Here is a 15,237-nt window from a genome sequence, read left to right on the forward strand (position 1 = left end):
TGTATAAGATAATTTTACATTGATTCCCATGCATTATGTACAGTACCTACCCATGAATTCATGTATACCAGGGGTGCGCAAACTTGGGGTCGCAAACATTTCTGGGAGGGGGAAGGCGCGGTGCTTAAAGAGGTCCTGCACTCTTCCCCAAAGCATTTTAATGAAATGCCTCTGTATGTCTCTTACCTGCTGTCTGGCGGCTTGTGGCCGACGTGGCAACACAATGTCACATGACGCCGTGACGTCTGAAAACACTGGAGAAAAGATAAGGAGGGGGCGCAGACAAAAAAGTGTGCGCGCCCCTGGTATACATGAATTAATGGGTAGGTACTGTACATTATGTATGGGAATCAATGTAAAATTATCTTATACAAATACAATAATGATTCAAAACTATTACAATAATAATCAAAATATTAAAAAATTAGGCTATAGAAATCACTTGGAAACACAACCCTTACAGGCACTGCTTAAGGTACGGTGCATATTTGTTATATAATATCCCAAAAAAAAATCTATACCAGAGAATCGGTCCAGAAACCCCTAGGGATAAAATAACATTATTAATAATTGTATAAAGATAATAGATTTCAGCAAAAAAAAAAAAAAAAAAACTAATTCCAAAGGGGTTCAGTTTCTAAAAAGATACTATTTTAAAGGGATAATGTTTTTTAATGGATACTATTGTCAGAAGAATACTGTTTTTAAAGGTGGATGACAATGACTACAGTAAGTATTGGTAAAAATTTGTGCACATATTAAAAAGGAGGAGTGTGCACTATAAAAATGCAGTCACATAGAACTGGATACATTTTGTATACTATCTCGATCAATTTACTATGTATTCCCGTCACATAAATTATGTGTGTGTAAAACTGATATATATCACTGTTTTACTGTTTCACTGTTTTCTATTGGAACACCTTTCTGGTGCTTTAGATGCACTTTATAAGATCTGTTTCCAACTCCAATTAAAATTGTGTTATACGGTATGTTTCCATACCATGTTTTTGTGATATTACCATACTCCAGAATTAGACTGACTGCAGATGTGGGAAAGGGCAGAGACACTATTTTATTCTTCTACCATATATTAAGGTTTCATAAACATTTGAAATATTTCATGTTAGGAATTTCTTAACTACAGTATTAAAATAAATGTCTTGCTGTACAGTTGTTTGCAAAATATATTTGTCTGCAGTTCATATGACTTCTCATCTGCCACATCTGTGAGTCACTATTTATCTCAGCAATGTCTTACTGGAAAAAGGCACCTTGTCCTGTATTTCAGGACTGCGCAAACTTTTCAGTCTGCAACCCCCTGCCTACTCTCCCCCCCCACCCCCTTACCTTGTGTCTGGCGTCTTCTGACATCATGACATCAAATTGTCATGGCAACGCAACGTTATTTGACTGCGTTACTATGGTGATGCGACAATGGAAGCCGCCGGAGACCAGGTACGGGAATTTACAGAGGCCTCGTGTGCCTTGGTGAAGAGCGCTGGGCCTCTATAACCGCTGTACGTTCCCCCCAAAAAAATCTCAAGCCCCCCAGTTTGCACACACCTGCTGTATTTAAAGGGGCAATCCAATACTCATCTAATTTGTATTTTATAGTCATGAAGCAGTGGGTCCCACAGCTGAAATTAATGCGGTTCCTTTGCAGGGACCCCTTGCTTTCTACATAGGTGGAAAAAACCTAAATGGAAACCACATCTTTCACTTTAATATTTTCAAATATGTCCTTTATTACAGTACTTCAGCTGTATATTTATTAACTATGTTAATCACTTACCTTTCCAGGATGAAAATTATGTTCTGATACAGGGATCTTTTGCTTCTGGAAATAAGTTGAATACAGGTTGTGTAAAGAATGTGCCAAAGCATATACTGCAGTGTAAACACTGTACGTGAGTCTGAAATTATCAACGTCGTAGTCAGAGGTAGAGAGTAATCTGAGTGACTCATTATCTGTGCTGACACTTTTTAAATAGTGTTTATATGAAGGAAAACGAAATGTTATCCTCCACAAATCCTTTATTAGCCTGTTATTTGGATATTTGGATGGACTTGCTCTGTAGAGAAATTCTTTCAAACCAGGAATGTTTCCTTTTGGGGGAGAGAACATTAGGGAGCCATTTAGGGCAGTCAAGGGTGTCTTGCGATGATCATAACTTGCTACTGACACGGTAGCAGGTAAAATCAAAACCTTTCCAGTGATTTGAAAAGTGGGCATAAATTGTAACAATTTCAGCAAATAATCGAAAGTGAGGTAGGTGATTATCACTTGGGCTGAAGAATTCCCTATCACATGAAGAGCATTTTCATAGGATCTTTTCCAGTGAGCCTCATCATCCAATGGTAGCTGCACTAAATAGGCAACACAGTGGCCACTTGTGACGATTTCATTTCTTAGTTCCTCGCTGACTCTCTGGTTACTGTCATCAACTGAGGTCACAATCCCAACCCATGTCCAACCAAAGTGCTTCAGTAACTGTACGATTGCTGCATTTTGGACACGATCACTGGGGACAGTCCGGAAGAAGAATGGGAAACTATTCCGGTCATTGAAAATGGAATCCATTGCTCCATAACTGATCTGTCAAATATAGGAGAATATGAGACATTACTTATTGCACAGATTTTGCTATGAACAAGTAGGTTCATTGGAATATTGAAATGCGGGCATACAAAGCATTACATGATAGTAAATTATATGCTTTATTTTGTTATTATGGGCCTTATTCTATATACTGTAGGACATTGAAGTCTCTGGAGATTTCTGTCCGATCAGCTGCTTAGGCATATATGATTCCCCCCTAAATATGTGAGAGATAAATAGGGAGCGAAGAGATGTTTGACGAGCTGTATTGTGTGGGACACCGCTCTGTAACCACTTTTCAAATCACTGAAAAGCAAGGGATTATCTTGAAACATTCTCCAAATCTCTTTTGGTAACAGTGAGACGTTTTAGAGATTGCTGCTGTGGAAGTGTTGGGTTTAAAAAAAAAGGTATGTTCTTTTTATAAAAAAAAACTTTTTTAATATCTCTTACCTGTGGGTACCTATATACTTGAAGTAGAGTTGAAATTGCCTGAGATGGGGAAGATAGCAGATGTCCGATGATAGCCACAACAGTGCCATTCTTGTGACAGTTATAGTTAGGATAGAGGTTTCTTCCCCCTGACAAAACGCTCATAGTCCCCTCCACTGCGGCCTGATCAGTATAACAAGAGTCAAATATTTCATATCCCAGAGTTATGTTGGGTAAAATATTCATATTCTCATTAATCTCCCTGACTGCAAAGTCAAACGCCAGAAAGTGCCGAAGAAAACGAATGGAGTGTCTGTAAAAAGATAATCCTGATTAAGAAAGTTTAGGCCCATTCTAAGAGGTCTTCTGCCATAAGACACCTTTGTGCACCAGAAGGCTCCTTACAGCGCATTGACTTAAATCTCTGGATGGTGCCATATAGCATTAGACTACTCTCTAAATATTGGCCCGAATTCATTCCTCCCCATAAAAGGCCTATTATATTAACGGCATTAAGGTAATATCTGTGAGTGATATTAAGGTTTCCTTACATTTTACACAAATCAAAGGGGTAGATCCACAGAAGTCTGTCACTTTTGCACTAATAACGACCATTACCCAATTAGCGTGCATACATTAGTGATGCGGTACACATGTGCATTACCTAACAACGCCCATGAACATGTAGCAATTTCAAATAAATACACATTACAGGAGGAAGACCAGGGTGAGGAGACAGTCACCCTATTTATCACCGAGGTTCCTCCAGAGGAGTATGCAGTGTGACAGACAAGCTCTTAAGGATAGAGGCTATTTAAAGATAGAGGAAGCTAGTAGCCCACTGCCCATTGTATCAGTGTAAATGCCATTTGGCAGCACACAGGTGCCATGCTCAATGGCATGGAGCAGATAGCAGAAGCCCTCAATGGGCTAACGTGTGCAATGCAATCCAGGTACCCTCCATTCTCACTACATGCAGGGGTCTCTATTTTTGGGCCTCTCCATCTCCACTTCCATCTAGTGACTCACCCACACCACCAGTACTGATTTGCCAAGGTTGAGGCATGACAGATCTAGTACCAGAGGGCCGAGTGAGCCTGGCATCTCGGCTGCCAAGAGAAGGTGCTGTTTTTTGAAAATGGTTTCTGTTTTTAATTAGTTATCAGTTTCTTTTCACACACAGTGAATTAACTCTGTTTGAATAAAATGAATTTGGCTTACTTTTCCTATTCCTTGCCTCATTTCCTGCTCTCTTCCCTTCTCCTGTGCCCTCTGGAATGTCCGCTCTCTAACTAGTAAGGCTCAGGTTGTAAACAACCTCTTCTTCCCTCACTCTCGTCAGCTCTTTGCTCTAACAGAAACCTGGCACTCACAACATGACAGCTGTGGAGGCTGCTGTCTTCTATGGTGATCTCTCTCTCTCTCATACCCAAATAAATGGGGTCAAGGGTAGGTCTCCTCCACTCCTCCCATTGCCAATATCAGCTCAGCCCTATCCCTTTATCTGTTTCTTTCTCTTCTTTGAGATTCATGCTGTCCAGCTTTTCTACCCTCTCTACGTGTTGCAGTCATCTACAGACCGGCAAACTCTACATCCTCTACCTCCTCCTTCCTCTCTGACTTTGAATCCTGGTTTTCCTTTTCTCTCTCCTGACTCTCTTATCCTTTTACTGGGAGACCTCAACAGTCATTTATGATCTCTCATTCGCCTTGGCATCTAGCTTTCTCTCAATAACCTCCTCCTTTGGTCTTCAGTACACCAATGCACCAATTCCAGCACCCACAAGGATGGTCACTTTCTAGACTGGTCGTTACTAAAAACTATTCCCTTTCTGATTTCTGTCCCCCACGTTCCACTCTCTGACCATAACCTCCTATCATTCACCTCCACTCATTCCCTTATCCTACTTGTTCTTCTTGATACTCTCGAGACATACTGTACGCTCCATTGACCTCTCTGCTTTGGCATCTCAAATGAACACTAATCTCTCTTCTCTCCTTCCACCGAAACAATCTTGTCAACTTATAACGTCATCCTTTCCTCCTCTCGATCTATATGCCCCTTCTCGGCTACAGAACACCAGACCCGCTAACCCATGACCTTGGCTAAATTCACAAGCACGCTTTCTTCACACCTGCTCTCACTCTTCTGAACGCCTTTGGAAGAAATCTCACACGCTGGCCGATTTTCTGCACTATAAATTTCTCCTCTACTCTCACAATAAACAACAACGTAGTGGATGTTCGGGGCACTCAAACGATATCCAAGTAGTCCAATGACATGAACAATAAAGAAAACGGGATACCCAGGTATAGCATAAATAGAAAAGAAAGCGCAACACTTGCGTGAAATGCGCGTGAGGACTTCTGTCATGTCATTGGACTACCTGCATATCGTTTGAGTCCCCCGAACATCCACTAAATTGCTGCTATCACTCCGATTTCGGCGGCACCACAAAGGGGGGGAAGGAGTTATTTTTCACTGTGAACGTGCGGTCTTCACAATCCTACAGACAGCGGGACAAGCAGTACATCAAGGATTTACTATAGGAGGTAAGATGGCTGTCCCTTACCCCCACTATCCTGTACTTAGTTCCCTTAAGCCATTCAGGACTGTCTCTACTATCTTGGATTACGTGGTCTAATTAGGAGTATGATTGCAGCACCAGCTATATCTCCAGGACTATATACATTTCTAGATGGACCCTCTGAGTAACCTCCCCCTCATCCTGAGTACATTGATTCCCTATTGAGCCAGGTGCACCCCGGAGCGCAGGACGGCGTTATTCCCTATCCTCACCATAAACAGCACTATTTCTCCTCACTCCTCAACACTCACAAATCCAATCCATGCCGTCTTTTCTCTGTATTTAACTCCCTCCTCCTACCTTCTCCTTGCACCAGCCATTTATCCGTCACTTCTCCTCAAGCCTTTGCAGACTATTATAAAGGCAAGGTCGATGCTATCCAGAAGTGAAGTCCTCCAGTACCTTCCCCCTCCTCTCTGCTTTTACCTAAATCTCCTTCTTCCCCTTTTGAATCCTTTTCTCCTGTTACAGAGTTTGACGTTTCTAAGCTGCTTTTCTCTCTCTACCACATGCCCACTCGATCCTATCCCCTCACACCTTATCAGCACTCTTACTCTTGTCTTAGTCTCCACTCTCACCCACATCTTCAATTCCTCCCTGCCCCTGTATTCTCAAAACCACCCTAGACTCTATGGGCCTCGTTCAGAAAGCGTTGATAAGGCCCTTATCGAGCACTTATCGGCCAAAATGGTTACTCGTATTCACTAAGCCTCGATAAGTGCTCGATAACGGCCTGTATCACAGCAAAATTTTATGACCAAAAGAAACTCGCCAATTGAGCGGCGATCAGCCGCTTATCGACCATTTTTCGGAAGGATCATAAACTCGCGCGATTCTAGTACCAGCGAGTCGGCTGTCACGGCCTATCGCAGCCCTAAAAGGCGATTTTCTCCCCAAATCCAGTTCACCTCAAAATGTTGGTAAATTGGTGGGGAGATGCCTCGATGAGCTGCGATATGTCGGGACTTAGAAAAAATCAGGCCCTTTTCCTGCCTCGGATTGATGCCGGGGGTCTCCGGAGCTGATAGCCATTAATACCAGCACCGGAGCCCCCCGGCATCAATTTCAGTTTCTTATGTAGATGTCATTGTTTGTTTTTTTCCTGATTAATGGTAATACAATGTTTGTGATTGGTGTTCGTTTTTAGTTAATGTTGTATTATGTTAGCTAAAGCGTTTTATGGTTATTTCAGATATTGTTTGTATTTTAATGTTTAAATTAATTCATGAATGTTGTAGTAATTAATTGGTTTGATTGGTTAGTGTTACTATTAATTTTGAGTTGGTTTAGTAATTATTTGGTTGGATTGGTTACTTTATAAAATAATTCGGAGTTGTTTTAGGAATTAATTGTTTTGATTGGTTAATGGTTTCATTAATTTATTGTTGATGTTGTTATTGCTTGTATTCATTGGATTAGCTGGCTACTGTTTTTATTTAGTGACGTGTGGTTTTTTGGAGTTTAGTTATGTTCTATTATCGTGTGTCTTGTGTATTAATGTATTGTAATTAGGGTGCCCATTGAGTGCTATAGAGGCTTGGCATGCCCATATTATTATTATACGGGTATGATGTACCACTAGCGGAGAGAACACAGAAGAGAAAGCAGCAAAAGTAAAGACACCTTGATGTGAAAGCATTTACACAAGGCCGTGTAAGTGTTCAAGTTATTTTACACTTCATTTCACATCACAGTCATTAACCATCATAGTGTTTGAAACGTCTGTCTAGTCCCTCAACCTGTGCTCCCCCATTTTTGTTTGTTTTTATGATGTACCACTATACTACTCAATGGGTACAGGGTGGGTATAGTCAGTCAGGGGTGGGTGCTTAGGCCTCCTGGGTTTGTATCGGGTCAGGGTGGGTTAACCCCTTAATGACTATAGCGGTTAGTAACCGCTAAGATGATTAAGGGGTTAGGGGCCATTAGAATGTCTTTATTATGTATATATGCTTTCTTGCTACGGAGGACAGAGGGACCTGATGTTGTGGTAAGTATAACTGTATTTATTTACTTTATTTATGTATGCTAATGCAGTGTTTAATAATGGGCAAATAATCTATTATCCATATCTGGATAATAGTTATTTTGCCCATTACTGTACTGTATGGGTTTGGGCGGAGGGGGGGGGGCGTGTATTGATGTTTATTAAAATGTTTTTTTAATATAAATTTCTTTCATAGTGTAGATGTGCAGGGGGCCTCCGGAGCTGGACCACGTTGGTTTTATGTCCGGGGACCCCCTGCTTCCCGAGATACAGGCCCCTTTATGGGGTGCCGGTATCCCTTTGCATTGAAATGTCCCGCATCACGTGACCGGGACATTTCCTTGCATAGGAGATACCGGCACCCCATAAAGGTGCCTGTATCTCGGGAAGCAGGGGGTCCCCGGACATAAAACCAACGTGGTTCATCTCCAGAGACCCCCTGCACATCTGCACTATGAAAGAAATGTATATTTAAATAAATAATTTTCGGGCGACATTTCCACTGTGAGAGACGGCTCTCTTAGAGCCGCTCTCTCTGCAGCAGAAATAAATCTCCGGTTTAGGCCTTTTCAGTGGCTCGATGCTCTCGCTGGCAGCAACTCGCCCGTTTTGGGAATTTTGCTATCACAGGTAATCGAGGCTTTCTGAATATCGTGATAGCAACGCCTAAAAAAACGTCATTTTAAATGCCCTGGTGATAATTTTTATCAACCTTCCCTGAATGAGGCCCTATGTGCCTTACTAACTACCGACCTGTATCTCTGCTGCTTTTTGCCTCCAACCTAAGTGAACATCTCATGTTCTCACTCATGGTCAACTTTCTTAATTCCCATGCTCCCCTGGACCATTTACAATCTGCGTTTTGTACAACTCACTCAACAGAGACTGTGCTCACTAAAGTAGCCAATGATCTACATGAAGTCAAACCCCATGGTCATTTTTCCATACCAACCTGCTCGCTCTGTCTGTTGCGTTCGATACTGTCGATCACCCTCCTTTTCTCTCTCTACATGCTATCACTTGGCGACCTCATCTACTCTTTTGATATACTCTTTTAAGATATAATCTCTATGCAGATATATCTATCCACCTCTACCCTCACACCTGCAATCCAGTCCTGTCTCTGATTGCCTCCTAGCTATGTCCTTGTGGCGAGATCAGAATATGCGAGTTGCAGCCGGGATGTGCATATCGGAGCTACCTGAGTAGAGGTTTGTTTCAAAGAATGCGAGTTTGGGCAATTTTTGAGCTACCGCTCGGTTTGTCTGAGCAAGAGTGCTACCGGACGAGAAGAAGCTGTTTTCAAGTGAGCTTGACGTTTTTGGAGCGCTCTGAATAGCTACACATGCAAACTCACTTATAAATTGCTCTTACCTGTCGATAAGTCACTTATCGGAGTTTACAGAGTAGGCCCCATACACTGATAAACAGACACACGGATACATCAACATGCGAATACACACGCAGAGTTTAAAAAGACATTTTGCATACATACAATGATATAAACACATTGGCACACGCACGCTAACACTATATACACTGGCGACACACTTTATTCGAGCTTGGCTAGTCCCACGAATTCGGGTATACCCGGGTGTATTGAGGTTTGTGACTGTTTTCTGCCCGAGTGCATTGAGTTATTTTCCAGGCAGGGATTGAAGCATTTTATTCCCGCTGGCTGCAATACTGCACAGTATATATATATATACTGCATTACAATTCATGAATTTATGCCATCTGGTAGACACGCGAAGCATTGCAGCCTATTAAATCCTAATCCTTATCATTTAACAGATCAGCCGCCCATCAGCCAGGCATGAACCCAGGCTGGGAAGGCAAACGCAACGGGGCTTGTCAGAGGTGAGGAGCGGCGCATTCCAGGTATCTGCCAGGTACATACTGGGTATTTGCTCGAATAAAGTGTGTCGGTGCAGTATGCATACAGACCCACACATTGTTGTTTAGTGTTACACTACTCGCCTTGCAACCCCATGTTTTTTCATCAAGCCTCATTCAATATATTGAATAAAGGACCAAGGTCTGCACAATGCAGTGATTTTAAACGTGCAGACTGATAAATGAAGATAGAATACAACAATACTTACGTTTCACATATATAAGTTAAAGGTGGAAAACCAATTTGTGTTATTCCAATGTGTATGTAGTACAACTGGAAGACACCTCCGAGGAGTATGTCTCCTTCTTTGAAGTAGCGCGGATTAACCCCATCTATCTTCAATGAGCAGGCCTGTTCTGTACTTGCGTTTCCGAGAATATCATAAATGAGCAGCAGAGTCACCGTTATCTTCTTCAGGGACCTATTTCTGACAGGCAGAAATGTCACTGTTATTTTTTGAACAGATACCCTTCATTTGAAAGACATTTTGCACATAACTCAACCATGGGCTATGCAGGAAGGTTTGGTTATTGTGATGTGTGTATGTGTGTAACTCCCTTTCCCTTATGCCTAAGGGAAACCGCGGGTGATTACGTGTGCTGCTGTACCTGTGAGGCTTACAGGAAGCCAAAGCCTCCACTCCTGGGGAGCCTGGGATGCCATCTCTCGCAGCGCAGTGCCTCCACCTAAGAGGATCGCAGCGTAAGCGGGATTGACTCCTCATAGGACACAATATTCACTAATAATAATACAAGCAACATTATATATATATATATATATATATATATATATATATATATATATATATATATATACCATACGATACCGGTTGCAACACGACATCAAGGGACAGCACGCAGGTAAGTAAATCATGAATTTTCTATATTTGATAGAAGACACAAAAACCGACGTTTCGGTCCCCCAGTGGGACCTTTCTCAAGGTGGTGCAATTGAATGCAGTGCACAATACATACATATACCCCAAACCCCAGTGCAATTCAACAAAACACACATCACATTTAATAAGCCTCACCTGCCTATGTGACATGCATCCACAGTATCAGCAGGTAAAGAGCGTCCATTTTGAATATATTAACTCTATATTTGTTTACCTGATATGTGTTTAAGCATGCGCAAAAGGCTCAGGAATTGCATAAATGTTACTGCTGGGAGACTACATAAGTCTGACACCCAGCGATATCTTGGATAACCGGAGAGAGTGCGCATGGGCTAAACTGATCTGGAGCTGATATCTGGATAGATTAACTATTTCAGGGACGTGCAAAAAACACATTGTCACTGCAAGTTAAGCGAAACATGTGAGGGAATAAAACATATATACACACGTGTGGATGACGTGGCTGACTAGAATCTAGGTCAGTATATAAATGCTGAAAGCACTCAGCCATATAACGCCTAAAGCATAGTGTAAGAAATGATAATGCAATGATGACTCTATGCATCCTGTCAGGAAGCGACACCTTAAAAACCAACACAAATACATAATGCAGACAATGTCAAATAGAGAAACTGGTAATAAATTAGAATAAATGCTGTGTCACACTCTCAGCAACCATTGCCACAAGTGGCTCTTGACTAAAAGGGAACTGAGGTATCTGACACACTGTAATGCACCAAATACGTATGGTTAATGCAACAGCTTTAACTTTCTATGTATGCTGTTGCATTAACCATACGTATTTGGTGCATTACAGTGTGTCAGATACCTCAGTTCCCTTTTAGTCAAGAGCCACTTGTGGCAATGGTTGCTGAGAGTGTGTTTTTGTGTTTTGTGTCTTCTATCAAATATAGAAAATTCATGATTTACTTACCTGCGTGCTGTCCCTTGATGTCGTGTTGCAACCGGTATCGTATGGTCTGTTATTGCTTTATGGGATAAGCACCAAAACTTATTTACTTGCATATGGTGTGCCGGCTGTGCATTGGATTCTATATATATATATATATATATATATATATATATATATATATATATATATATATATATACAGTGGTCGACAAATCACCAAAAAATGTACTCGCCGAACAAAAAAATCTACTCGCCACGTAGTACCACACGTGTACTGCTTGGGCCAATAGGAGCTCGCCACGATGTTAAATCTACTCGCCCGGGGCGTGCAAATGTATAGGTTTGTCGAACACTGTATATATATATATATATATATATATATATATATATATATATATATATATATATATATATACACACTTTACTCATATACTGTACATAATATAATGACACCAACATAACAATACAAGGTAATAAATAATAATTATAATGGTGGTTCCCCCAAGATACTGAAGGTGCCCTGGGCATGTGAAACCCTTATGTCCCTAGAACAATCCCACCCAAGTGTCAGGTAGCGCTACTCCCCTATGAGGTGTTGGTGCATGGTGGGTATCTTCCTGGTCAACAGCCCAACCAGGGAATACTTGTGAAGCGGAGTTAAGTGAGATTCCACACAGGGAGGCCTCCAACATAAATCCCCTCCCACCTTCGGCTCCAGGCCTCCACATGGTGCGAGCTCAAGTGGGAGTGTCTCAGACAGAGTCCCTGAACACTGCAGTCTCTAAAGTAAGGGGTGATCCTTATAGTAAGGCAGGTCCTTCAGTACTCCACTAGAGTGACAGGGGCTATCTGGGGCCAAAGGGGAAAGGTCTGGTCTAATCCAGGAAGCCGACTGCCCGCTGGACACTACCTTCCTCGTTCCCGGCTCTGTCAGGCCTGCCAAAGTCACCTTGAGCCTCGCAGAGGATATCCTGCTCCAAGTGGCTGCTTCATCCCATTGGCTAGAACAGCCCATGTGCTCTATCCCCCCTCCCCCCGGGGAATCTGGGGCTTGTAGGCCCGCTACATTACATTTGGAGCCATACCAAGATGGCCACCACAACGCTCGTCCAAAGCTTCTAGGAATTGTAGTTCCTGATTCCCAAAATGGCCGCCGCAACTTCTCCTGAGCCAACTGAGCAATGTAGGGCAATGCAGAGGCAGCTCTCCTTCCTGTGGGCAGGTAAGGGGGACCCTGTTACATCTGTATGTCTTTATTTATATAGTGTTGGCTCAATAAATGAGTTTGGATATGCTAAATCCGTAGTGCCCTATGTTCCTTTGTTCATATATCCAGGACTGATTGCAGGCTTTCGTTCTAACACTGGAGCACCGGTAACTGTATCAATTTTTTCTATTTTGAGGTGTGCAGCATTTTTCTCTATTGTCTGGTTTATTTATATAGCGCCATTAAGGTACATAGTGCTAAACAGCAGTAATACATACATGACAATCATATAAATAACAAATAACACATAAAGGGGATAAGTACTTCAGACATAAAAGGAACGTTTAGGAAAAGGAGTTTCTGATCTGAAGAGCTTACAATCTAATTGGTTGGTAGGAAGAATGTACAGAGACAGTAGGAGGGCGTTCTGGTAAGCGTGTCTGTAAGGAGCCAAGGTTTATGTATGAGGTGTTAATTATCAGCCACGGAGCTACTCCTATGCTTCCTTAAGCAGGTGTGTTTTGAGGTGGGTCTTAAAGGTGGATAGTTGGATATTGAGGGGAAGGGCATTCCAGAGGTGTGGGGCAGTCAGTGAGAAAGGTTTAAGGCGGGAGAGGGCCTCAGATACAAAAGAGGCAGAGAGAAGACATCCTTGAGCAGAATGCAAGAGTTGGTATGATGTATAGCGAGAAATTAGGGCTGAGATGTAAGGAGGAGCAGAAGAGTGTAAAGCTTTAAAAGTGAGGAGAATTGAGTGCGTGATACGGGATTTGAAAGGAAGCCAGGAGAGGGATTTCAGCAGGGGAGACGCCGAGACAGATATTGGAAATAGTAGAGTGATTCTGGACACAGCATTAACGATAGATTGTAGGGGAGACAAGTGAGAGGCAGGAAGGCCAGACAGCAGGAGGTTACAGTAGTAGTAACGGGAGAGAATGAGGGTCTGTGTCAGAGTTTTTGCAGTCGAGCAACAGAGGAAAAGGCGTATCTTTGTGATATTGCAGAGGAAATTAAAAAAAATGTTGCTACCTTTTGAATGTGAGAAGAGAATGTGAGAGAGGAGTCGAACGTGACCCCTGGGCAGCGTGCTTGGGCTACTGGGTGAATTATCGTAGTTCCAACAGTAATGTGGAAGGAGGTAGTAGGGCCAGGTTTGGGAGGACGTATGAGGAGCTCTGTTTTTGCAATGTTAAGTTTAAGTCGGCAGAGGGCCATACAGGATGATATAGCCGAGAGACATTCAGAAACTTTAGTCTGTATAGCAGGTGTAAGGTCGGGTGTTGAAAGGTATATTTGTGTGTCGTCAGCATAGAGGTGATATTTGAACCCAAGAGATGTGATTAGGTCACCTAGAGAGAGTGTGTACAGAGAAAAGAGAAGGGGTCCTAGGACAGAGCCCTTGGGTACCCCCACAGAGAGTGCGATAGAGGAGGAGGAGGTGTTGGCAGAAGAGACACTGAAAGTACGATGGGAGAGGTAGGATGAGATCTTGGATAGAGCTTTGTTACGAATACCAAGAGTTTGGAGAATGTGAAGATTAAGAGGGTGGTCCACGGTGTCAAATGCGGCAGAGAGGTCGAGTAATATGAGCAGAGTGTAATGACCTCTGTCTTTGACAGCAAGGATGTGAAGAGTCACTTTTAATATACATGTCTTAAATGTGCCAGGGTTCTTTGGTACAATGTTTCTCAATCTGCAATAAAAGGATTCCTTTCTCTCAGTAATACAATGGAATAGGCTCTACTTATTAAAGCTACAAAAGTGATGTAGAAACAAAACTAATCCCATCTCTGATGCTGTTTGGGGACCATATAGGCACCTGGAGAACGTGTGCTAATCCCCAAAACCAGCATCCTTTTTACATGAAATGTATATATAGTATTTACTCGCTAATAACTAGTTGACACTAATATAACAGTATATGCTTCGACATGTAAACGTTTTCGGTACAGGAATATGTCTTATTTGTATATGACATACAATACATTAAGGTTGGTTTGCTTGACACAGACAGGATAATAAAATTAACCTCAAGTGTCTTTGCATTGTTTCCTTCATAACAATGACCTATAACAACTGGCCAAAGTGGGTCAAAAAAGGTGTGATACTGCTCCTAATATATAGGAGACCTACATTTATTAAATATTGGGTCTGAGCTCTTTATACTGTATTTTACTGTGTTTACTGAATAGTATTTACTCAAGCAACGTGAGAATAGGAAGGGGAGATTTACTATTTCAGAATTGCTTTTAAATATAACGGCCACAAACCAAACAGAATCAATATCACCTGAAATTTGTTAGTTAATTTAATATTCAGTTAAAACCTTAAGCAACAGTTTTTTTATACTAAGCTCATATCTGATTTTTTTTTAGTGCGCCTCAAGATTTTAGTACAAAAAAAAATAATAGAAACCTTTATAACATGTGTCGCATTGCGTCCTGGTCAATACATGTTTCGGAAGTTTTAAAATGTGTTCTTTATGTATAACTAGTATTCGTAAAGATAAATCATCAATTATTTATAAAAAGTACACTGTGAGAAAATAAGTGTTGGTTACCTAGAAAATGAAACATCGGTGCTGCGTCAAATGCACGTTTGGTAACTATATATAAACTTAATTCCGTTGTAACAGTTTATACAAATGTTTTAGGATTTATGCTAAGATGAATTTGGTGGAGTATTTTGACCCACTTTTTCCTTTCTCTCCCCCC

At 41.7% G+C, this 15,237-nt stretch overlaps 1 protein-coding gene across 1 annotated transcript in view; it reads right to left on the reverse strand.

Moving 5' to 3' along the window:
* The window catches only part of LOC142464232 (vomeronasal type-2 receptor 26-like), a 46,968-nt gene extending 33,010 nt beyond the window's left edge, over positions 1 to 13,958 (reverse strand). The window contains exons 1-5 of the mRNA XM_075567636.1: positions 12,402 to 13,958; positions 10,115 to 10,192; positions 9,715 to 9,933; positions 3,056 to 3,347; positions 1,796 to 2,599 (exon numbers count right to left, since the gene is read on the reverse strand). Of these exons, the coding sequence (XP_075423751.1) occupies positions 1,796 to 2,599; positions 3,056 to 3,280 (1,029 nt within the window). The 5' untranslated portion in view covers positions 3,281 to 3,347; positions 9,715 to 9,933; positions 10,115 to 10,192; positions 12,402 to 13,958. The remainder of the gene's footprint in view (positions 1 to 1,795; positions 2,600 to 3,055; positions 3,348 to 9,714; positions 9,934 to 10,114; positions 10,193 to 12,401) is intronic.
* Positions 13,959 to 15,237: the final 1,279 nt, after the last annotated feature.

Source organism: Ascaphus truei, chromosome 12, assembly GCF_040206685.1.
Source record: "Ascaphus truei isolate aAscTru1 chromosome 12, aAscTru1.hap1, whole genome shotgun sequence".
Classification (NCBI taxonomy): domain Eukaryota; kingdom Metazoa; phylum Chordata; class Amphibia; order Anura; family Ascaphidae; genus Ascaphus; species Ascaphus truei.